This window comes from Oreochromis aureus, linkage group 3 (genome assembly GCF_013358895.1).
Source record: "Oreochromis aureus strain Israel breed Guangdong linkage group 3, ZZ_aureus, whole genome shotgun sequence".
NCBI classification, from domain to species: domain Eukaryota; kingdom Metazoa; phylum Chordata; class Actinopteri; order Cichliformes; family Cichlidae; genus Oreochromis; species Oreochromis aureus.
Window position 1 is genome coordinate 63,362,955 of NC_052944.1, and position 24,650 is coordinate 63,387,604.

General features: G+C 43.5%; 1 protein-coding gene and 1 long non-coding RNA gene across 2 annotated transcripts; both read right to left on the reverse strand.

Annotated features, from left to right (window-relative positions):
• Window positions 1-4,698: 4,698 nt before the first annotated feature.
• On the reverse strand, window positions 4,699-7,911 carry LOC120436347. The gene is made up of 2 exons (XR_005610335.1): window positions 7,782-7,911; window positions 4,699-5,019 (listed from the first exon to the last, which is right to left on the reverse strand). It is a non-coding gene; the product is annotated as an uncharacterized LOC120436347 (long non-coding RNA).
• Window positions 7,912-8,810: 899 nt separating this feature from the next.
• Window positions 8,811-22,686, reverse strand: LOC120436333 (interferon-induced protein with tetratricopeptide repeats 1-like). Its single transcript, XM_039607199.1, has 10 exons — window positions 22,595-22,686; window positions 17,923-18,096; window positions 16,957-17,146; window positions 16,692-16,883; window positions 16,325-16,552; window positions 13,091-13,232; window positions 12,895-13,021; window positions 12,672-12,813; window positions 12,317-12,364; window positions 8,811-10,733 (listed from the first exon to the last, which is right to left on the reverse strand). The coding sequence occupies exons 1-10, from the start codon at window positions 22,597-22,599 to the stop codon at window positions 10,521-10,523; spliced, it is 1,461 nt and encodes a 486-aa protein (XP_039463133.1). The 5' UTR covers window positions 22,600-22,686; the 3' UTR covers window positions 8,811-10,520.
• Between the last annotated feature and the right edge of the window lie 1,964 nt (window positions 22,687-24,650).

Below are 24,650 nucleotides of genomic sequence, written 5' to 3' on the forward strand. Positions count from 1 at the left end.
AAATAAGGAATACAGGGAGTGCAGAATTATTAGGCAAGTTGTATTTTTGAGGAATAATTTTATTATTGAACAACAACCATGTTCTCAATGAACCCAAAAAACTCATTAATATCAAAGCTGAATGTTTTTGGAAGTAGTTTTAGTTTGTTTTAGTTTTAGCTATTTTAGGGGATATCTGTGTGTGCAGGTGACTATTACTGTGCATAATTATTAGGCAACTTAACAAAAACAAATATATACCCATTTCAATTACTTATTTTACCAGTGAAACCAATATAACATCTCCACATTCACAAATATACATTTCTGACATTCAAAAACAAAACAAAAACAAATCAGCGACCAATATAGCCACCTTTCTTTGCAAGGACACTCAAAAGCCTGCCATCCATGGATTCTGTCAGTGTTTTGATCTGTTCACCATCAACATTGCGTGCAGCAGCAACCACAGCCTCCCAGACACTGTTCAGAGAGGTGTACTGTTTTCCCTCCTTGTAAATCTCACATTTGATGATGGACCACAGGTTCTCAATGGGGTTCAGATCAGGTGAACAAGGAGGCCATGTCATTAGTTTTTCTTCTTTTATACCCTTTCTTGCCAGCCACGCTGTGGAGTACTTGGACGCTGCGTGTGATGGAGCATTGTCCTGCATGAAAATCATGTTTTTCTTGAAGGATGCAGACTTCTTCCTGTACCACTGCTTGAAGAAGGTGTCTTCCAGAAACTGGCAGTAGGACTGGGAGTTGAGCTTGACTCCATCCTCAACCCGAAAAGGCCCCACAAGCTCATCTTTGATGATACCAACCCAAACCAGTACTCCACCTCCACCTTGCTGGCGTCTGAGTGGGACTGGAGCTCTCTGCCCTTTACCAATCCAGCCACGGGCCCATCCATCTGGCCCATCAAGACTCACTCTCATTTCATCAGTCCATAAAACCTTAGAAAAATCAGTCTTGAGATATTTCTTGGCCCAGTCTTGACGTTTCAGTTTGTGTGTCTTGTTCAGTGGTGGTCGTCTTTCAGCCTTTCTTACCTTGGCCATGTCTCTGAGTATTGCACACCTTGTGCTTTTGGGCACTCCAGTGATGTTGCAGCTCTGAAATATGGCCAAACTGGTGGCAAGTGGCATCTTGGCAGCTGCACGCTTGACTTTTCTCAGTTCATGGGCAGTTATTTTGCGCCTTGGTTTTTCCACACGCACCCTGTTGACTATTTTGAATGAAACGCTTGATTGTTCGATGATCACGCTTCAGAAGCTTTGCAATTTTAAGACTGCTGCATCCCTCTGCAAGATATCTCACTATTTTTGACTTTTCTGAGCCTGTCAAGTCCTTCTTTTGACCCATTTTGCCAAAGGAAAGGAGGTTGCCTAATAATTATGCACACCTGATATAGGGTGTTGATGTCATTAGACCACACCCCTTCTCATTACAGAGATGCACATCACCTAATATGCTTAATTGGTAGTAGGCCTTCGAGCCTATACAGCTTGGAGTGAGACAACATGCATGAAGAGGATGATGTGGACAAAATACTCATTTGCCTAATAATTCTGCACTCCCTGTATTATAGTTTAAATGGATTTTTTTTCTCTTGTTTTTTGATATATTTGTTTTAAAATGTATCCAAACCATAAAAGTGTAGATGCTAACGCCACCACCACTATTTTAATATAGCAAAAATAGTCATAATATAAACCTCTAATTTGTACCCTCCCCTATCAGCAAAAAAGAATCTCCTTAAAAAGTGAAAACTTTCTTAAAACTAGAAAAGTTTCACTAAACTTAAAGCTTAGTGTTTAGAGCAACATGCACATTCTTACTTGGCTTTCTTCGTACATTAATCATTAAAGTCTTTGACAGAGTTGCTTCTTTTTACATACGGTTGCAGGTTTGAGTGGCTTTCAGGAGAAAGCATTATTGACAGAATAAGTGGAGGAGAGCTGTCATGTTCAAAAGACTAAAGCAGTATAGCTAGCAATAGCAGAGGGTTTCAAACATCAAAGGTAAACAGAAATATTTCAGTCAGGAAACAAAGCTTTCACAATTAAGCCAGTATATTAACACTTTGATCCACACAGTACATAAATGTGCAGTAACACGTTACTGATGTTTGTTTTTTTCTGTTCTCTTTGTGTTTATATCCCACAGAGCTCAAAGTGAGGCCTGGAGAAGATTCCATTCTTCAGTGTCAGAGTCCCAGAGGTGACGTCATCATCCTGTTGGAGTGGAGAAGATCTGATCTCAAGTCAGACACCTATGTTTTCTTCTTCCGAAACCAGCGTCCATATGAAAACTACCAGCATGAGTTCTTCAAAGGCCGAGTGGAGCTGAGAGATCCATCCATGAAGGATGGAGACGTTTCAGTGATTCTGAAGAATGTCAGCACCAGCGATACAGGAACATACGAGTGTGAGATTACAACCAGGAACAAAGAAGGTGTCATAACTGAGACTAAGCACTCGGTCAACCTCACAGTCACAACCTCAGGTGAGTTTGTAGATAGATGTTTGACTTACAGTGTCCGATCTGTGTGTGATTCTGTGTTTGTTTGTTAGGGTGTCAGCAGTGAACTTCTCCCTATCTTAGCCTCTTGATGGTGGGAAACTGCACAGCAAACCACAAGGTCATTTAAACTTATTGCACCAGCTCTGTCTGATAACTTGTGGCTTATTAGATTCTGCATGGTGAACGTAGACATGGGGAGGACACAGTCCAGTGTACTTCTAGTGCCAGTGTCAAGCTCAGATACATGGGGAGGGTTGTGTCAGGAATCAGACATACAATATTTGACAAATCAAACATGTTAATCATCACAAATGAGCTTACCACACTGAATCAGTCTGGGTTAACACTGACTGCCCCTGGTGCTGTTGACCAAAAGGGTGAAACTGTGCAATTGTTGGTCAAAGACAAAGGAAGAGATGAGGGGATGGTGTGTTTAGGAGGCAGTGAGAGAGAAGGAAAGGCAAGAGTGTGGACACCTTCAAAGTAGGGACTATGACAGGTAACGATAGAGAGTAGGGTAATATGATGGAGGGAAGGACGGTAGATATACTGTGTGGGTAGGAGACCAGGTGAAAGGAAAGCAAGGCCAGGCACATCGCAGGTGGATTCAAACTTTTCTACTGTGGTGTTGTCAGAAAGAGAAATGGAGTAGGGACAATTGTTAATAAAGAAGTTCAAAGGTAATCCAAGGACATGATTGTAAGTCATTAAAATCATCAAAATAAATATTTGTAAGCGACTCAGAAGAAGAACAAAATAAATTCACCTTAGCTGCCGTCACATGTGGGAGGTGAAAGAGAGTCAGATAGGATGAAGAGTTTAAAGCTGGAAACTGGAGCAAGTTGTGTGAAATGGAAGTAGCTTTTTGTTTTGAATCATGTCGTGTCAGTCGATAATAAATGCATCTGCAGCAGTTTGAGAGAGAACATGAAAAAAGAAGACTTTCTGCAGCCAGTGTAGTCTTTTGCTGCTGGATGCTGTTCTTTGCTCCTGTTAGCTGCTGAATATGCTGTAAAACTGTCAACCATGACCACAGCAGCTCTACACAACAGTTGATAGCCAAAAATCAGCAGATGCAATCAATATGTATTATTCTGATTGTTCTGCATTACTCCCAGCAGCTATATAACAGTTTGAAAAAGTGAAACATGAAATATTTTCAGCATACTTGGTGGTTGGACTCCTCACACCTGTTTCTACTCTGCAGGTTTCATAGATGAAGACACCAAGGATGGAGGAGACAAGGATGGAAGAGACAGGGATAAGTTGCTTCCTTTCATAATACTTCTTTGGTTTTTATTTTCTTTATAATAATTAGTTATTTGCATACATAGCCACAGAAAACAGCATAGAAATTATCTGCAGCTAACAGCAAATGTTAAACAGCTGATGTAAAATGCCTGAGGTCTGTGTACTGCTGAATGATTGGAGGTCCTGCTGATCCATAAAGATGTGAATGTGTTTGAAAAGGTGTGATTTTAATCTTTACTCTCAAACACTTAAACAGCTGAAAGAATAAAAACTAAAACTGTCAGGAGCAGGTTAAGCATGACTTTACTAAATCCAGTGAATGGAGCACAAACTGTAGATGATTTGAAGCTGAAACACAGAACATAATCTCCTCCTGACAGTTTATTTTTATCCTTTCAGCTGCATTTTAAATATAACAACAAAATTCAAATTCAAATTTGATATGAAGCCAGCAAGTGCAGTGCAGGTGTCCTGTTTTTGATTGTTTAGAACAATCAAATAGGGATAAAATTGTTTGCTGCAAAAACGAAAAGAAGATCAACGAGTAAAGTTGAGTTTAGAAATTTAAATTTAGACCCTCCTACTCTCACTACAGATGTTCGAGGGATCTTCCATGAATTATGATGCCATTTTTTCAGAGAATTGATTAGTCAGTAGGCTGCGATGTTTATAGCTGTTCATTTCACACAACATAAGTTACCATGACGATTTACCCCAGTAAGAAGAAAACCACGTTTAGTACAGAAAACCCTGAAGTTACCTGAATACGGCAAAATCAGTGGTTTGTACTGTATGTTTCATTGCATTGTTATTCCACTTCTTTGTTAGTCAGTGGTTTGTTTGTTTGTCAGGACATTGCGAACCACATTTGCCCAACAACCCTCCTGACAAATATCGAATTAAAAGTGCTGTGGAGGTAAGAAATAACGACACGAGAGGTCCCTGTGTCTCACTCCAACTGTTTATTCACACACTGTCTCTCAGAACTTAAGATACAGTAAGCGCCAAAATCTCCACCCAGCTCTTCCCTTCAACTTGGGTGTGAGTGGAGCCATCTGGTGGTCCGCCACACATACCCCCCCTTGAACACACAGTTAGGTCTCTATTCAGTCCAGGACCCTGGGCCTAAGCAAACGACCCGAACGACTGAACCTGGGAGGGAGAGAACAGGCAGAGGAAGGTCCATCCTGTGAACGAGGCTGGTGAAGGCGAGCAGGAAAGGCAGAAGGAGGCTCAAACGTCGGTGGTCCGGGGGTAGTCCTGCGGGGGAAACCAGAGTCTGTCAACCCCATTGAAGGAGGGCGGCCACGGCGAGGGGCCTGGGCCGGCACTACATTACTGTCCGGAAGAACATGTGCAGGCTTAAGTCTGTCAACACACACAGTCTCCCTTCGACCCCCAAAATCCAAAACAAAATGTTTCTGGCCCGGTTCGATAACCCTGAATGGGCCGTCATACAGCGGCACAGCGCGGTGTCTTGTGGGCATCGTGCCTGACAAAAACAAACTTAGCAGTCTCTAAAGTCTTTGGAACAAAAGTGTCAGGCACGCAATGGTGCACAGGACCAGGAACCCGAGCGGCGCAAAAGTGGGTTGAGCGATAGCACTGATGGATAGAAGCAGGGGAGGGTTCTCAGGCAAGAATTCTCCAGGCACGCCGGAGGGGCTGACCAAACACGAGCTCAGCTGGGGAAGCGCCGAGATCCTCCTTAACCGCACAGCGCAGCCCAAGCAAAACCCACGGGAGGCGGTCAACCCAATTGCCACCTTGTAAGGAGGCACGAAAAGCAGCCTTAGCGACCGGTGGAACCGTTCACACATCCCATTAGCTTGCGGGTTGTATGCGGTTGTGCGGTGGACTTTAGCCCCAGTCCATCAGCCATGGCCGACCAAAGCTCGGAAATGAACTGGGGCCTCTGTCTGACGTAATGTCCGCGCGGGCGGGCGAAACGCGAGACCCAGGTTGACAAAATGCCCTGGCCACCACTGCTGCAGTAGTGGATGCCAGGGGACTGCCTCCGCCACCTGGTGGTCCGGTCAACAACTGTCAAAAGGTGCGTAAAACCTTGTGACGGCGGCAGAGGACCCACCAGATCGACATGCACATGATCGAAACGTTTGCGGGTATAAAGAACTGCTCCAGAGGCGCCTTGATGTGTTTATGAACCTTCGCGACGCTGGCAGGGAATGCACGCCGACGCCCATTCCTTAACTGATTTGCGAAGGCCTGGCCAAACAAATTTAGAGCTGACCAGTTTAACAGAGGCCCGGACCCCGGATGAGAGAGAGCATGTACCGAGTCAAAAACCCGACGACGCCAGGAAACGGGAACCACTGGGCGAGGGCGGCGGTGGAAACGTCACAGACCAGGAAAGGACCACCGTCCTGCATGGGTCTGTCCTCCAGTATGAGGCCCGTCTGGGTGGATTTAAGCTCGAGGATGTCCGGGTCACCGCTCTGATCGGCAGCCATGGCGGAGTAGTCTATGCCGAGAAAGACAGGAGAAACCAGCGCACGGGACAAACAGTCAGCCACATGATTGGATTTACCAGCCACGTGCGAATGTCTGTTGTGAACTCAGAAATGGCTGCCAACTGGCGCTGCTGGCATGCACTCCATGGATCAGAAACCTTGGACATGGCAAACGTCAAGGGTTTGTGGTCCACGATGCGGTAAAGTGACGACCCTCGAGAAAAAACGGAAATGGCGAGTCGCCAGGTGGAGCGCGAGTAGCTCCTGTCAAAAACGCTGTAATTGCGTTCGCTGTCACGCAGCGTCACGGCTGAAAAAAGCGAGCGGTTGCCAGACACCGAGATTCGCTGTTCCAGCACCGCACCCACCGCTATGTCCGACGCATCGGTGGTCAACGCAATCGGCGCTGAGGGGACGGGTGGGCCAGAAGGGCAGCATTAGCTAACACTGACTTAGCATCAGAAAACGCTTGGATGCTTTCTGGACACCAGTCGACGGCGTCATTAGCCTTCTTACCTTTAACGCCCGTAAAGGGGCTTCAGCAGATGTGCCGCCCTGGGGAGAAAACGATTGTAAAATTCACCATCCCCAAAAATTCCTGCAGTGCTTTAACGTTTGCAGGACGCGGAAATTCGAAACAGCTCGGACTTTGTCAGGCAACGGAACCGCGCCCTCAGCGGAAATGCGGTGCCCAAGAAAATCGAGAACGGGCAACCCAAACTGGCATTTAGACGGATTAATAATCAGTCCATGCTCCGTCAAACGCTGAAAACCTGGCGCAGATGGGACAGGTGCTGCTCATTCGAGCTGCTGGCTACCAGTATATCATCAAGATATACAAAAACAAGGGCAGCCCGCCCGCGAAGACAGAGTCCATCAACCGCTGGAAGGTTTGGGCGGCACCTTTCAGGCCAAAAGGCATGCGCAGAAACTCGAACCTGATGATATCCCCGTACCAAATCGATCTTCGAAAAAACCGAGGTCCCTGCAAGATGGGCGGAAAAATCTTGGATGTGGGGAATGGGATAACGGTCGTTCTCCGTGACGTTATTAAGACGGCGGAAATCCCCACAAGGTCGCCACCCGACCATCAGATTTAGGCACCATGTGTAAAGGAGAAGCCCAGGCACTATTCGAACGCTGCACGATGCCCAGGCGCTCCATGGTGGCAAATTCTTCCTGAGCGACAGCCAGTTTAGCAGGGTCGAGGCGACGCGGCGAAAAACGGGGCCCTACTGTAGTTATGTAATGCTCCACCCCATGCTTCGTCACAGTGCTCGAGAAAGTGGGGACAGTGAGTGAGGGAAACTCAGAAAGCAAACATTGAAAACGCCACCCGAATCCACTGAGTTAGCATGCACCACGGGCTGAGCACCCCGAGTAAAACAGGGTAATGAGGAAAATGACACAGCATCAATTAAACGTCTGTTAGCAACATCAACCAGCAGTCCGTGAGCACAAAGAAAATCAGCGCCTATTATAGGCACAGAGCTAGCAGCAACAACAAAGTTCCACTGAAAGTCACGGTCATGAAAGCAAACAGTCACCAACCTTTCACCGAAGGTTTTGATGGGAGAGCCATTAGCCGCTGTTAGCAATGGCCCGCAGCCCTCAGCTAGCCTGTCCGAGCCAGCCGGGGGAAGAAGGCTCTTCTGTGAGCCGGAGTCCACCAGGAAACGCCTCCCGGCGTGAGTCCTCTAAGAAAAGCAGCCTTTCCTTGTTGCCAGCGGTCGCGGCTGCTACCGAGCGCTGACATGCCCGTTTCCCTGGGTCTGGAAACTGCAAGGCGGGAGACAGCGCCGGGCCTTCGCTCCAAAACGCTGGTGATAAAAGCAAAGCCCTTTTCCGCGGTGCTGCCGCGCAGCGATTCCGGCCACCGTGGACGAGTCGGAGGGTCCCTGGAGCATCGGTGAGGAGGCAGGGGAAAACGCTGGTGAGTCCTGAACAACCGCCTGACGCGCGAAACTCCTGGTAGCAAGGAGGATGCGATCTGCCTCTTCCGCCAGAGAGCGGTAATCCTTCGTGGCCAATAGCGGGGAGTTGGCAAGGCCAGCGCGCACTGGAGCCGGCAACTGTCGGAGAAAGAGGTGGGTGAAGAGAAATCCTCCATCATCCGCGCCCAGCAAGGACAGCATGCTCTCCATGAGCTCGAGGGCGGTGCCGTCGCCCAGGCCCGCGAGGGAAAGGAGTTTCTCGGCTCGCTCAGCATCAGAGAGGGAGTAATGCCGCAGCAGCAGCGCCTTGAGGCGGTGTACTTGCCTTGGGCTGGAGGGTCCCGGAGGAGAGTCATCACGCGGGGGTTGACAGCGGGTCAAGAGAAGCCACCACATGGTGGTATTTAGTATCGTCGGCTGAAACTCCACGAAGAGCTAACTGAGCTTCTACGTTACACGAACCATGAAGGGGATCGTGAAGCCAAAAATCCGGCAATTTAAGCGCCACAGCAAACGCAGCCATCGGCGGAGGTGCAAATCCGGCGGCAGCCGATGCTTCCAGGCCGGAGCTGGCTTCGTCGTCGAGCCTTAGCGTGTTCGCTACTGGGGTCACCAATGTGGAGGTAAGAAATAACGACACGAGAGGTCCCTGTGTCTCACTCCAACTGTTTATTCACACACTGTCTCTCAGAACTTAAGATACAGTAAGCGCCAAAATCTCCACCCAGCTCTTCCCTTCAACTTGGGTGTGAGTGGAGCCATCTGGTGGTCCGCCACAGTGCCAGCATTTATATGATGTATGTAGATATTTTATAAAAATCCCACAATCATGTGTTTTTGCATTTGACAGTTCAAATGCAAAAACACATGATCAAATGATATGTAAGATTAGAGTTGTGTGTCACAATGTAATGTATCATGAATTAAGCTATAATGATTGTAGCATCTGTATGTTTGCATGTTTGAGGGGTGATAATGTACAGACTTTTTATGTTTTGCTGTGATTGTTTTAATAAAGATGTTTTTATTCTTTTATCTTTTGTCTTAAGTGACTGTTAGAAAGTTAAAAATGATGTCAAAATCATAGGGGACAAAAGGGTTTTAAACCTGATTTAGTCATAAGGTCAGTCTGTTTTCTTACTACGTCTGCTCCTCACTCCTGGTGTTCAGTGGCCCATCAAGCCAACCTGTAACTGTCCCAGAGACAGTTCAATAAAGGTGTTTTTATGTTTCTGTGACAGATTCATGTTAATTTTAGTTCATATATTTCTTGAAAAGGGTTAAAAATGTATTAAATAAGATAATAAAAAAGTGTAGCATTTATTAGGAACTTGCCTAAAATATGTGATTAAAAAAATAAAAGTGGCATAAAATATAAAGTGCTGTTTGAGGTACAGTTTGATGGTCTCGTGACCCGAGTTTAGCTGAGAGCACAACCATGGTGTGTCAGGACTAGCACGAACACAGAGCTACAGATACAGCTGAAAGTAATGTTATTCTGCATGTGGTCCAAGAGGCGCACACAGTAATGATTTTTATGTATATTGTATATAATGTTTATACATGCTTTGACATTGGCAATAAAAGGAGATTTTCAGTAATATCCTTTATTTTTGCATTTTTGTGTTCAGTGTTGTATATGGATTCATGTTTGTGAACAATAACACAATAATGATGTGTTTCAGGTTCATGCGTGTTTTTATGGTTAATGTCTTGTATTGGTAAATAGCATGCAGTCAACAGGAGTTATGAATGGGTTACATTTGAAATACTTGCAGAACAAGTCATTCCATTTATCTTTATAACTGTGTTACTGTACACACTTTGTCCTCTACATTATAATCAATCCAGTCCTTGTAGAGTGAGAGAAGAGCAGTGATGCAGAAAGGAAAGGTGAAGATAAAGGAGGTGTGCTGCCACCTCCTGGCTGTAGTTGAAAGCTGGACATTTTATTCTCTTATTCTCATAAATTAATCAACATTAATTATATTCTACAAAAAAACATGTGTTTAGACTATAAATAGAAAATATTTTCTCTAATTTAGATTTTATTCACTTTTATTTGAGTTTTCCTAACTTTCCTTTTTATTATCAAGGTTAGTTTTTTATGTGTCTCCTCTTGAACTTTGACAGTAAGTTATCACCAGCTGTTTTTACCCTCTGATGTCCCCACTTCTAACTCTGGGATATCAGAACATGTCATTTTTTGTTTTTGAATACTGTTCTCTTAAAAATTGTGCAACGCTTAAAAGTTTTTCTCCAAGATATATAAACAAAACAAAAAAATTACATATGCAGTATATTTTGCTACATACAGAGAAGCTGGCAAGCACAAGTGAAGTGAGGCACTCTGGACTTAATCAGAGGATGATCCCTGCAGCTCCAGGCGCAGCTCACACAGAACAGACAGGTACTCTGCATTGTCTTTGTCATAGTTCAGAGCTTCTTCATAAAACTCAGCAGCTTTCTTGCTGTCGCCCTCAGCTCTGGCCACCTGACCCAGCAGAGCAAGAGCTTCACCATCACCTGGATCCTTTGTCAGACGTCTCTCAGCGATCTGCTTCAGTTTCTGCAGGAAAAAATAGAAGAACAGTGAAATATTAATTCATGTTCTAAAGAAGTTGATTCTGTTCATCTGGACGTAGCGTTTTGTGGGAGAAACGTTTCGTCACTCATCCAAGTGACTTCTTCAGTCTCAGCTGACTGCAGGTTTCCCCAAATCTTATAAACAGTACATTTGCATAATGAATGAAACCAGCCCACTGAAGGAACAACGGGCTGTTAGTTTCTTGATCATTATTATGAAAATGATTGATGCCTGGAGCTTTCTTTAGGTGCCTTCCCAGCTTTGACAAATTTCCACATTTACTCAGGGCCTTCTTGATGTGCTGTTCTTCTGCCTCCCTGGCCGCTGTGTCAGTGGGGATGGTGTTCGCTCTGTGTTGTAGCGTCCTGATGACACCCAGTTTGTGCTCCCGTGGATGATGAGAGTCAACCCTTAGATACTGATCCATATGCATAGGTTTACGGTACACGTCTGCTTTTAGATGTCCCCCATTACTGATGGAAATCTCACAGTCTAAGAAGGCCAACCTGCCACTTTTCATATCTTCCCCCATAATGACATCTCTCACCTTCTCAACAAAATCCAAGGTGTCCTGGATGATAATGTTTTTGTCATCACTAAGTGATGCGAGTGCCTTCCTCTCCTCCATGGTGATGTTGGATGCTGGGGGCTTTGTATTGCTGAGGCAGGCCCTAAACTTTCGTCTGTAGTTACTCTGCTTCCACATGTGTAATGTTGTTGTTTCGAATTGCTGTTTCTGTGGCTGTGATCAGTTCCACTAGTGGGATTTGTCTTGGTGTCACAGCAAAGTTCAACCCTTTTGCAAGGATTTTTCTCTCTACTTGGGTGAGCTGTCTGTCAGACAAATTTTTCACCCACTTGTCCACATCCTCGGTGCAGCATCCTTCACTCATCCACCGTTTGAGGACACTCTCCGTATTATGCTGGTGTTTACAACTCACAACTAGTAAGTCAAACTTTCTTTGTTGCCTGGTATTAGGCTTTTCATGTTGTGCTAGACAAGCCTTCTAAGTGAACTCTAACACCCTTTTAAGAGTATTCTCATCTAGAAGCATTGTAAGTCTCTGTTGGATCCACGTCTTTGTAGATTTTAGCACATAGATGGTAACATTTGTCTCACCTGTTCATTGAACATTGATAAATGACCATCCGTACAATTCACAGAGCGATGGGGAATGGATGCAATCAGGACATCGTAAGATGCTGTGATTGCATCTTACAGCATCTTACAAAGCTGTGACTGCAGCCACTCCCCAACTCTCCTGATCATTAGGTGCCTCAAGGTGGTTTGTGCTCAATGACAGAAAGAAATAAGAGGTGGGACAGATGCCATCTATCCTAACAAGACGTAGTAAAAGACAGTACTGCTGTATTTTTCATAAATGAAAACAAAGTTGAAAACAGTCCTCAGGTGCACAAGTAGGTGATACTGAACAAAACATTTAATTCAAGCGAGGTTTTATATTCACAGACTCGGCCTCAGAACATTCTGCTCACACCCCATGAGTTAGTAACAACACTGAGTTTATATCACACGTAACCTTTGTTATGTCTCTAGTGCTCACCTTAACACACAGGTTCCAATTATAATTTTTCAGTGGTATCAGCAGCCCCTGCAGAGAGAAAACAGCAGAAAACTATCAGGAAGATAAATCCATCCATACTAAGTTCATGTGGTAGATGTGAGCGGTAACATGTTTCACATTAAAGCCCCGACACCTCCACCTAAACATTTTAGTTTTTCGTCTTTCATTGTTATTCTTGGGTTGAAACATGAAACATTAAAGGGCAGCTGCATGTCTAACACTGGACATCAGCTGCCTCATCTTGGTATAATTTGCCCTCTGAAAAATCAGCTAAATGTCACCTTCATTTTCTCTTCAGATAGGACCAATCAGAGTCTGGCACCTAGAAACTTACCTTGGTATAGTGAGCGATGGCTTGAGCCTCATTGCTTTTGTGATAAAGATGAAAGTCACCGCAGTACTGATGGATAGTCTGACAAAGCGTTTCCTCCAACTCTGGTAACTTCTCCAAACAGTGCTGGAAAGTCTCCTCAGCCCTGAGAAACAAAGAGATGATGAGGAATCTACAGCCAGAGGAAAGAAAGAAGGAAGCCCTGCATCTTTGTTTAGACGGGTACCTGCTCAAATCCCCTTCCTCTGCATACAGCAGTGCCAGTTCAGCCCATGCCAGGAAAAAGGATGGTTTTATCTGCACAGCATCTTCAAGGTGACTGATACAAATACGCCTCCACTTACACACCTCTTCTGTGGAGCATTAAAGGGTGATTTGAGTTGTGTTGATTTAAGGATAACATGCAGTATATTTCTGTGTACCTCTGTTGCTGAAGGGCCTGCGGAATTGCTCAGCAATTTTCTTCTGCTTGTAGCACAGAGCCAGCTGGTGGTGAAAATAATCTGATTCATCATCCCTTCTCAGGCCTCGCTTAAACATATCAATAGCCTCATCCAGTCGATTCTGAAGCACATTTTAAAACACTAATCAGATACAAATATTCAGATCAATTTGAGGTTAAATAAAAGAAAAAAACATTGTTCAAACTCTCTTAACGGCTGTAAATACACTGGAAAAGTGATGAATGTTCAAAGGAAATTCTCTCCTCTGCACACCAGCAACTTATATAAATATACGAAAATCTACAAAAAATAAAAAAAAAACCTTGTCCTGGAACAATTAGTGAAAGAAACAAAAAACAGGAGATAGGAAATCCCCCAGACAAACCCAGACTCCAAGCTCAGAGGTTACAGTCGTTTCAGAGAGGCAACATTAACCTGTTGGTGCAAATGATCTTGTTATAGCCTCTGACAGTGGACTCATCTTTGTGCTTGTCCTGCTAGACCTCAACGCCGTTGACCATATTTTTTTAGAGTGATTAGAGCACGCTGCAGGTATTACAGTTACTGCGCTGCAGTGGTTTGTATCATATCTCTCCAATAGACTCAAATTTGAATTTGTTCATGTAAATGTATTTATTATTGTGCTATCTACTGTACAATATAAAGCGCCTTGAGGCGACTTTTGTTGTGATTTGGCGCTATATAAATAAAATTGAATTGAATTGAATTGAAATGGAGAGTCCTCTTCACACATTTAGGTTAACTATGGTGTTCCACAGGGTTCAGTGCTAGAACCAATTCTGTTTACATTATACATGCTTCCCTTAGGCAGTATCCTTAGAAGACATAATATACATTTTCACTGCTATGCTGATGACACACAGCTTTATCGTGGCTCAAGAGTTGGCAGTTCGTCTTGTAATCGGAAGGTTGTCGGTCCGAGCCCCGGCTCAGACAGTCTTGGTTGTTTGTCCTTGGGCAAGACACTTCACCTGTTGCCAACTGGTGGTGGTCAGAGGGCCCGCAGGTGCCAGTGTCTGGCAGCCTCGACTCTGTCAGTGTGCCCCAGGGCATCTGTGGCTACAATGTAGCTTACCATCACCGGTGTGTGAATGGGTGGATGACTGAATGTGTAAAGCGCATTGGGTGCCTTAGGGACTAGAAAAGCGCTATACAAATACAGGCCATTTACCATTTTATCTATCCATAAAGCCAGATGACAAACAACAATTATTTAATGGCAGGAATGTCTTAAAGATATAAAGCTCTTGTTGAACAGCTAAAGAACCAAGGGACAGGCAAAAAAAAAAGAAAGATATAAAGCTCTTGATGACCTCTTAACTTCCCGCTTCTAATGTAAGATAAAAATGAGGTTATTTTATTTGGTCCTAAAATTCTTAGAAATATAATTCTAACCAGATTCTTACTCTGGATGCCATTACCTTGGCCTCCAGTAACATTGTGAGGAATCTTTTTTGACCAGAGTATGTCTTTGCTCAATATCTCTAAAATGAGAAATAAGCTGTTTCAGAGTGACACTGAAAAACTAGTTCATGCATTTATTACTTCCAGGCTGGAAGTAATAAATTATTATCAGGATTCACCGGGTGTAGATGGCTTTACAGCCGAATATTATCGGTTTACAGAGTTTACAGAGATACTTGCCCCATTTTTAACTAAAGTGTTTCAATCAAGCTATTATAACTCTCTTGTCAAAAGATGATAAAGATTTAACTGAGTCAACCAATTTTAGACCTATTAGTTTAATAAATGTGGATTGTAAAATACTGTCAAAGATCTTGGTAGCAAGATTGGAGACGGTGTTGCCACGGATTGTTCACAAAGACCAAGTGGGGTTTATTAAGCATCGATCATCAGCTGATAATATGAGGAGACTATTACATCTTATGTGGGCCAATAAAAATAACCCAAAACCGGTAGTAATAATTTCGCTTGATGGACAGAAAGCTTTTGACAGGGTTGAATGGAGTTTTTTATTTACCGCACTGGAATTGGTGATAATTTTTGTAGATGGGTTAAGACACTCTACAGAGGCCCAAAGCCTCTGTTCTCACCAATGGACAGATGTTCCCTTTTTTTTATATATATATTTCCAGGTCTACCCGTCAGGGTTGTAGTCTTAGCCCACTCTTGTTCTCTATCTTTTTGGAATTATTTTTATATGCAGACGATATTTTGGTGGTGTGTCAGGAAAACCCTACTAATTCTATAAATAAATTGCTAAATGTTATTGGTGAATTCTCTAAGATATCAGGCTACAAAATTAACTAGCATAAGTCGGAGGCAATGCCAATATGTCAAACATCCATCCATTCGCTTCCGCTTATCCTTTTCAGGGTCGCCAGTCTGTCGCAGGGCCAACACACAGGGACAGACAACCATTCGCGCTCACATTCACTCACACATTCACACCTAGTGGTAATTTGGATTATCCAATTAACCTATCCCCTCAAACTGCATGTCTTTGGACGGTGGGAGGAAGCCGGAGTACCCAGAGGGGAACCCACGCAAACATGGGGAGAACATGCAAACTCCACACAGAAAGACCCCGGCCTGATGTTGGAATTGAACTCAAGACCTTCTTGCTGTGCGGCAACAGTGCTAACCACCGTGCTGCCCTATCTCAAACATGTATTGCTAATTCATTATCACCTTTTAATTTCAATGTGTTAGAAAAAAGGATGAAATACTTAGGAATAACACTTAATCCGAATGTCGATGAGATTATGAATGAAAACTACTAACCAGTGTTGGTCAAGTTACTTGAAAAAAGTAATCAGTTACTAATTACTGATTACTTCCCCCCAAAAGTAATCCTGTTACTTTACTGATTACTTATTTTCAAAAGTAATTAATTACTTAGTTACTTAGTTACTTTTTAAAAACACGATTTACAACCTGAATAGGTGATAAAGCGATAGATCTTTCAGCCCAATTCTACTTTTTCTGCATAATCCATCATACAAAATGTAATCAAATGGAAAAGTCTCTTTTTAAAACTTTAAACTTTAAATCTTTTAACTTTATGCATCAAGAAAAAACGTAATTATATGCAACATTCTCTGACTGGAAGAAATTTGTTTAACATTTAAACCTATTTTCTGCACATTTCCGCACATAAAATAAAATATTTTTTTGTGTTTACACTCACTCTTCCAAATAGATGCAATAAAGCCAAGGCTGCAGACTTACCCGATTACGAAAGTATTTTCCTGAGTGGCGGATGACATGAGGGTTGTCAGGATCATTTTCTAGTGCCATCTCCACCAGACCATCAGCCTCTTGATATTTCTTATAGGCCACCAGCTTCACAGCCAGCATGCACTGCAGAGCAGCGTTATTTGGATTGATCTCCAATGCAAGGCGAAGCTGTTTGGTGACTTGGGATTCCTCCCCTTCCTGTAAATTTTCAAAAACCCACTGCAGACGACAAACTGATTAGTTTACAGTTTCTGTCGCCACTGACAGAGCCCTAAAGTTTTCTCTGATCATTTGGTGCTGTCTTAAGGAATATACCCATATAAGCTAATGCACTCTTCATTCTTATCATAAAACTGACCTGTTCTCTACAAAAGAGGGCGATGGCGTAGCCGGCGTTCCACTCCGTGTCACGAGTTTGTACCTCAAGTGCTTTACGAAAACACTCGATGGCTTTGGAGAGAGAAGACCATGACACCTTGAAATAGGTCCAGCCTTGTTCCCCGTACACCTCTGGAAGGAGACTTCCTGATGAACCAGTGGGATACTTCACCTGCAGAGGGAGAAGGAAGCGTCAGAGGTTTAACAGCAGTGATCATAATGTTTGATCTGATTGGTGTACATACCAGTATGTCCTCGACTCTCTGACAGTTGCTTTGTGACTGTGCAAAGTCTCCATCATGGTATTTCAGCCAGGCCATGTCTCCATATGTCACAATGAGTCGCCTCTCACTCTCATCACCGTATCTCTCCCTGATAGTCTCCTCTGATTGGTTTAAAAGTTTCAACGCTTCCTCACGTTGATCCTGAAGATACCTGAGGACCAACAGGTCATCAACAGCTGTTCCACATCTGGTATTTAACTACGAGGCATTTACAACACCTGACAAGAAAATTACTTGAGAGTTCAACAAACACTTGTTGATGATTCATTAAGGTTTTTATCTGAGGTTCTTGACTCCAGGGTTAGATAATTACTGCATTTCCACCAGAGTCAAAACAACAAGAGTCCAAACAAGCTTCAGGAGGCAGATTAATTTTTAAGATAGTGCCAGCTTCATAAATAATGAGAAACTCTAGTCCAAAACTCCAATAATTTTTCTCTTCATATTCTATGTTTCTATTAAAGTAGAAATAATGAGCTAAATATAAAACAAGCTAAAGTTTTCTCTGCTAGCTGTAGCTTTGTTATGCCGCATGAATCTGGTGATGGCTCACAGTCATGCAGACAAATCTACTCCAGACATAACCTTTTACATGAAATCATTTAAAATTAGTCAGTGTTACCAGCAGGAATGCTGCTGATAGGTAACATTATCCAGAAGAAAGACAGCTCAGGGATGGATCTGATCCTGAAAACAAAACTATCTCTCTATCATTTTAGTATAAATCCTGCTGATGCTGACCACAGTTTAATTTGACAGTCAAATTTCCCTTTGGTCAGACGGACTTCAGTGGAAAAAACTTTCTTCTGGCTAATGTTAGCTCTGCTCTTCTGTTGCAGAGTCCCAGAAATAAATGTTTTGAGATTTGAATGAGCAGAATAAATCCACTTTAGCTTTTCTTTCATCAGACAGCTCCAGAAACTGTACCTGACATAAGCCAAGAGGCTGTAGAAGCAACTCCCTCCCTCACAATGACTCCAATGAAAATCAATGTCAGTCTTTAGTCGGGTGATCAGTATTTTCGGGTCCACGTCCCTCAGATCCCAGGTGAAGTGACACTGCAACTGCTGCAGCCTGCTGAGCAGAGCGCTGCTATCTTCACTGTAAGAGAGTCACAAAGAAAAAGCTGTGAGGACCATCAGAGTGAGAGCATCAAACCTGGACTGGTGTGTCAGGCTCACTCAGTGCTCTGACACACCTGAGGATCCTGTTTCCTGATGAACCAGTGGATCACATGTCAGACCTCCCAGCTCCTCTCACTGGATCAGGCAGCCATCCCATCCTGTCTAAAATCAGCCACAATCATCCCAGTGCCGAAGAAGTCTCCCATCTCCAGCCTGAATGATTACCGCCCTGTGGCCCCCACACCGGTAATCATGAAATGCTTTGAGAGACTAGTCCTTCAGCACATCAAGGATTACCTCCCCCCAGAATTCAACCCCCACCAGTTTGCATACCGTGCAAACAGATCCACAGAAGACGCCATCGCCACAGCCCTCCACGCTGTGCTGAGTCACCTAAAGCAGTGGCAGAGCTACGTCCAAATGCTCTTTGTGGACTACAGCTCAGCCTTTAATACAATCATCCCGGACATCCTCATCAACAAACTGGTCACTCCTGGCCTCCCTCCTCTCACATGTGCCTGGATAAAGGATTTCCTCACAAACCGGCCCCAGACTGTGAGACTCGGCCCTCATCTCTCCTCCACTCGCACACTGAGCACCGGCTCCCCACAGGGCTGTGTGCTGAGCCCCCTCCTGTATTCTCTCTACACCCACGACTGCAGTCCGACCCACAACAACACTCTCATCATCAAGTTTGCTGATGACACCACGGTAGTCGGACTCATCTCAAAGGGAGACGAGGCAGAGTACAGAGAGGAAGTCCTGAAGCTGGCAGCATGGTGTTCAGAAAACAACCTGGCACTGAACACTAAGAAAACCAAAGAGCTCATTGTTGACTTCAGGAGACACAGCACTGACTTGGCCCCCCTCTACATCAACAGGGAGTGTGTGGAGAGGGTCCACACCTTCCGGTTCCTTGGGTCCTCATCTCTGCTGACATCTCCTGGACGGAAAACATCTCAGCGGTCGTCAAGAAGGCCCAACAGCGGCTGCACTTCGTGAGAGTCCTCAGGAAGTACAAGCTGAACTCCAACACTCTGCTGACCTTCTACCGCTCGTCCATTGAGAGCCTGCTAACCTACTGCATCACAGTATGGTACGGCAGCTGCACCAAGGCAGATAGAGTGAGGCTTCAGAGTGTGGTCAAGACAGCACAAAAGATCATCGGCTGCACTCTCCCCTCCCTGATGGACATTTATTCCTCCCGCTGCCTCAGCAGAGCAGCAAACATTATCAAGGACAGCTCCCACCCTGGTTTCAACATGTTCAGCCTGCTTCCCTCAGGGAAGCGCTACAGGTGCATCAACACAAAAACCCACAGACTCAAAAACAGTTTCTTCCCCAAAGCGATAACCACCCTGAACTCACACATGCACCGATAACACAGCCCCCCACTTCCCACCTCCTCTATGGTCCAACACTATTTATACCAATCCTATGTGCAATAACTCAACTGTACATACATAACACTATTTATTACATATTACTTACGGCAGGCGTGTCCAAAGTCCGGCCCGCGGGCCAATTGGGGCCCGCAAGTAATTTTATAAATTGAATAGAATATGGCCCGCACTTCAACTTTTGCTTAAGTGTATTGCACTTCTTAGTTTTAACACCAGGGGGAGCTGCTGTTGATCAAGGCAGTTGCTTCACCAAAAAGGACAATCACAGAAGAAATTTACCCCCAAGTTACTAAAAATGGCAGACCCAAAGAAGCGAAAGGTAGAAAGTGAATGCAGAAAATTTCAGACAAGGTGGGAGAGTGAATATTTCTTCAAAGAATTCAAGGGGAAGTGTATCTGTTTGATTTGCACTGAAACTGTGGCAGTTATGAAAGAGTATAATGTACGACGTCATTATGAAACCAAACATCAGGCCTATGCATCCTACACTGGTGCTGAGCGAGAGCAGAAATTAAAGCAAATGGTAGCTCTCCTGCAGGGTCAGCAACAGTATTTTTTTCGTGCTCAAATTGTCCAGGAAAAGGCTCCAATAGCCAGCTATGAGGTCGGGATGGAGACCTCATAAAACATGGCCTCGTTAAAGTCACCGAAATAATGTGCCCGGGAAAAGTGCAGGACTTCAACAACGTCAGCATGTCCAGAAATCCAGTTGTGCAACGCATTGAAGAGTCGTCAGCCAACATTAAACTGCAGCTGTTTGATAAAGCTGTGCTCTTGATTTTTACTCCATCGCATGCGATGAGAGCATCGATGCCACAGACGCTGCACAGCTGCTAATTTTTTGCCGGGATTGGACGAGAGCACGAGTGCTTTAGGTGAGTAAAAAATATATTCCACAGTACCCGTGTGTTAATGTGCAGCTTTTGCTCACCACTTTCTTATATGCATTTTTCTTGTTAACAGAGTGCACACCGCTGTGCACAGCACATGCACACGCAAAGTCAGCTGATCTCATCTGATGCAGATCTGCTCCTTGGTCAGGTGACATTTGTCCGGATTTTTGGCACGAGTGGCGTCGGCTCAGCACCACAGCTGGATGGCCCGACTTACATACCCAGCGCAGCTGATACTCACCAGAATAATTGACTAAAATTATATGCACTCCTGTTATTACAGTTTTTTCTGATTGCTTAAGCACATTTTTTGTAACTATTGGCTATTTTTGCAAAACTCTACACACAAATAAGAAAACCTGTCACCCAATTATCAAAACATTGTAGTTCTCTTGCAAAAGCGAACACAGCAAGATTAACTCTTCACACCTTCGTAAAAATTGTGTTTTCGTATCAAACAGTACACACAAGCCATCATCTACTAAGCACACAATGCGCCAACTACACACTGATGGTATGAATACAAAACACATCTGGCTTTTGCTTTCTCTGTGCACAAGGTAGGCCATGTTAGTTTGAGCTCATACTTTTGTCATAGATCCGTAAGCACAGAGGGATCCAAACTTCAAGTACTGGTGTTTATTCACACACATCAAAACAAACACAAGTGTTTATTTCCAAGTATAGGATTATTTGCAATCGCCATATTGACTATATGGGTTTCTTGGTCTGCAGTGAACATGCTTCCTCTGCCCCCAGCATCTGGTCGTCTAGCAATTCTGTAAAGTAACAATTTCAGTATTTTTACATCTATGGTACTGTTGTGTTTCTCATTAGCATGGCAGTGCTACAAATCTTAGTGCAAAGTGACTGTACTAACCGCCTCTCATTTCAAAATGTCCTTATGATGCTTGCTACAGTGTAACGGCTCAAGTTAGGCTGAACCCGTTGGCCAGCTTCCCTCAGGGTCACTCCATGGTTGATTACATGGTCCACTATTGTAGCTCTGATGTCATCAGCAATTCTATTTCTTACTCTTCTTACCCTTCCTCTCCCCTCCACGTCCTCCCCCATCCTCCTCTTGCTCCTCCTTGTCCTTGTTGTCCTCTTCATCCTACTTCTTCACCTCCACGTCCTCTTCCTCGGCCTCCTCTACTTCTCACTCTTCCTGCTCCCTCCACTGTACTCCACACACAGAGCTAACCTGTATTACAGTGCTTAGGCTGATTGCAAAGGGAACTAATTATCTAAGACAGTTTTCACATGTGAAAGTGTGCCAGACAGTTGGCAAAATAGCATAAATAATGGCCATAAATGTGTATAGTTTTGCTAGGAGTGTGTTGGAAATTTGGTAATTGAGTGTAAGCAGTGCATTGTGCCTACAGTTTTGCAAAGTGTGTGTTACAAAATGGCAAACTGAGTGCAAAGCAGTGTTTGTGCTTTTAGTTTTGCAAACTCAGTGAGTGGTTTTGCTATAAGTATTAATAGTTTTAGAAATTGTGCTATAAGAATCACAGTTAGGGTTTAAGCATTCAGAAAAAACTGTAAGTCCAGTTCAGTCTGTTAATGTTGATAATCGTTTCAAACGAACGTTAATAGATGTTTTGCTAAGCCTAATAACTTAAATAACAAACTTGAAATGTACCCGTCCCATTTTCCCCTTTATTGTTTTTCTCTGTACTGTAGATCTTCTGTCTAACAAGAAATCTGAGGCTGCTGTTCTGAGAATGAGCTACCAAAGCTTTTTCTGAATAAATCAATAAAGATCCATTTATGGAAAGCTGTGATGAAGGCAGTTTTGTCTTTAATTATATTCAACAATATAACACATTTGACCATTTTAAAGTGATTTTTAAAACAGTGAAGTAAAGGTTATATACCTAATTTCTAGTAAGTGGCCCAGCCCCTCCTATATTTTTATGTTTGTGGCCCTCAGCGAAAAAAGTTTGGACACCCCTGACTTACGGCTTGTATATTGTGTGTGTGTGTGTGTGTGTGTGATCATATTAATATGGTTGTAAAAACAGTGATGTCGTATACAGTATCAGTTAATCAAACATTAACATTTCTAAAATGAAACCAATGAGCAGCTCATTATAAAAACATATTTTTGTTTTTCTCTTTTAAATATTTATCATTACTCATGATCGATTAATAATCAGAGATTTGGCAGACTTACCTCATGTTGGAGCAAAAAGATACCTTCTCCTCCTCAGACTCAGCAAACTGATGACTCAGTTACACCAACCACACACATCCCCACCTTTTCTCGTGGTGCTTTCATGGCACCACTGGAAACAGGTGAAAGGGAGAATTCATCTGCTCATGTCTCTGGTCGCCCATCCTCTCCTCTCGTCAATTTAATGGCCATACATATAAACTATGTTAGGAGACGAGACGTGCATATTTGAGACAGGAAAGCCTTCCGAAGAGAATGCTGGGCTTTCTGTTTCACCTGACCTCAGGAGGGGTCTTTGAAAGCAGCACGAGGGGACGTTAAGTTTCGCTTCTGCATCTCAGCTGAGAGTCTCCAAAGATCACTGATCAGCCATTGCTCTGTATATAACTGATCTGAGTTCAGGGTTTCTCACTGATTGGTTGGCACATAATCGCTTATTCATCTTCATCGGTGTGTACACTGATAAAGAGAGGGGCTGTTTCTTGTAACATGACGTGAGTCCACATTAGCTTCATAGCAACTTTATGGTTTCTGAAAACCACCACAAATAACACAGATATACCACTAACAGGGTTGGCAAAAGTACAGACATTCTGTAGTTCAGTAGAAGTAAAAATATTAGTGTTAAAAATACTCAAGTAAAAGCTGAAGTATGGATTCAACTTCTTACTCAACTGAAAATAGTTTTAGGAAAGGTAAAACAGGGGTCCCGGAGTTCCAAAATGATTGAATTAAATAAGACATAATTAATTGAAATTGTAATTAATTAATGAAATAAATAGATAAACAATTAAATGCTGATTCATTTTATTAAAAACATGCAATAAATTATTTCTTTCCAGTTATAATTAATTGCATAGACATTTAATTAATTAATTAATTAATTATACATTTAATGAATTATTTAATTTATTTTGGATTCCTGGCCCTGCTGCTGTGTTCATAAATGCGTTGAATCAGCCTCACCAATCAAAGTTACAGGGCGAGGTTTTTTTCTTGTTTTTTCCTCAAGTGGACCTTTTGCTATAGTGAGCCACTCAGCTTTATTGTTTATTTTTATTTCAGGTTATTACAATCAGAACGGACAGGAGTCGGGATGGGAAAGAGAAATAAGTAGAAAAGAAAAGTTGGCAGTAAAGTAAACAGAAGGAGAGAGAAAGAACAACAGAAGGATGAGAGATAGAGAGAAAAGACAGTAAAAATCTGCTTCATCCACTACTGAAAAACAAACAAGCAAAAAGAAAAGAGCACAGCAGGAAAACTACAGCAACAAACAACATAAGCACAGGTAAGAGAAAATAATAAATACTAAATCTCACTGAGTAGCACACAAAACCGACAACGCATGATATGTTTAGAGGCAGCAGCCAACCAATGTGTGTGTCTGTGAGTATCTGCTTTTAAACCTGTGTGTGTGAGAGAGTATTTATAAGGTTTCTCCATGTAAGTGTCTGATAGTATGTGTGGGGAGTCATAGCCCTGCCCACCAGAGGCATGAAGCAGGCATGGAGGAGATCCAGAGGCCCACAGAGCGCAAGAGCCCAAGGAGGACGACCGGAGGGGCAGCCACACCACCCTCCTGGAAAGAGCTGAGGAGAGCCCTAGACATGAGGTCAACCAGCAGCCCCACCCCAATGGCAAACAGAGAACTATACCCTATACCTCTCTCCGCCCACTCATATGTGGTGTTGCTGGTTGGTGTTGTTCTGAGTGCATTTAGAACACGGGAGGGGCATGGTGCTTTGTACCAGAGAGCAGCGGGTGTCAGCACGGCCCCTCCTGAGAACCCTCAACGTCCACCCAGTGGGCGGGGTCAATGCTGCTTGAGCAGAAACCATTGCTGTGGCCTGGCACCGTCACTAACATGTCCACACGTTCTTAACTTTTGTGTTTTCTTTATTTTTCACAGTGTTTGAAGAGTGACACAGAGAGAAAAATAAAACCTCTGAATACAAGTATAAGTATGATGTGTAGCCATTGTTTTGTTAGTATAGCCTGTATAATAATATCAGCATAGAAAAACAAAAAGAGAACGAGGAGCATTGTGTAGAGTGAC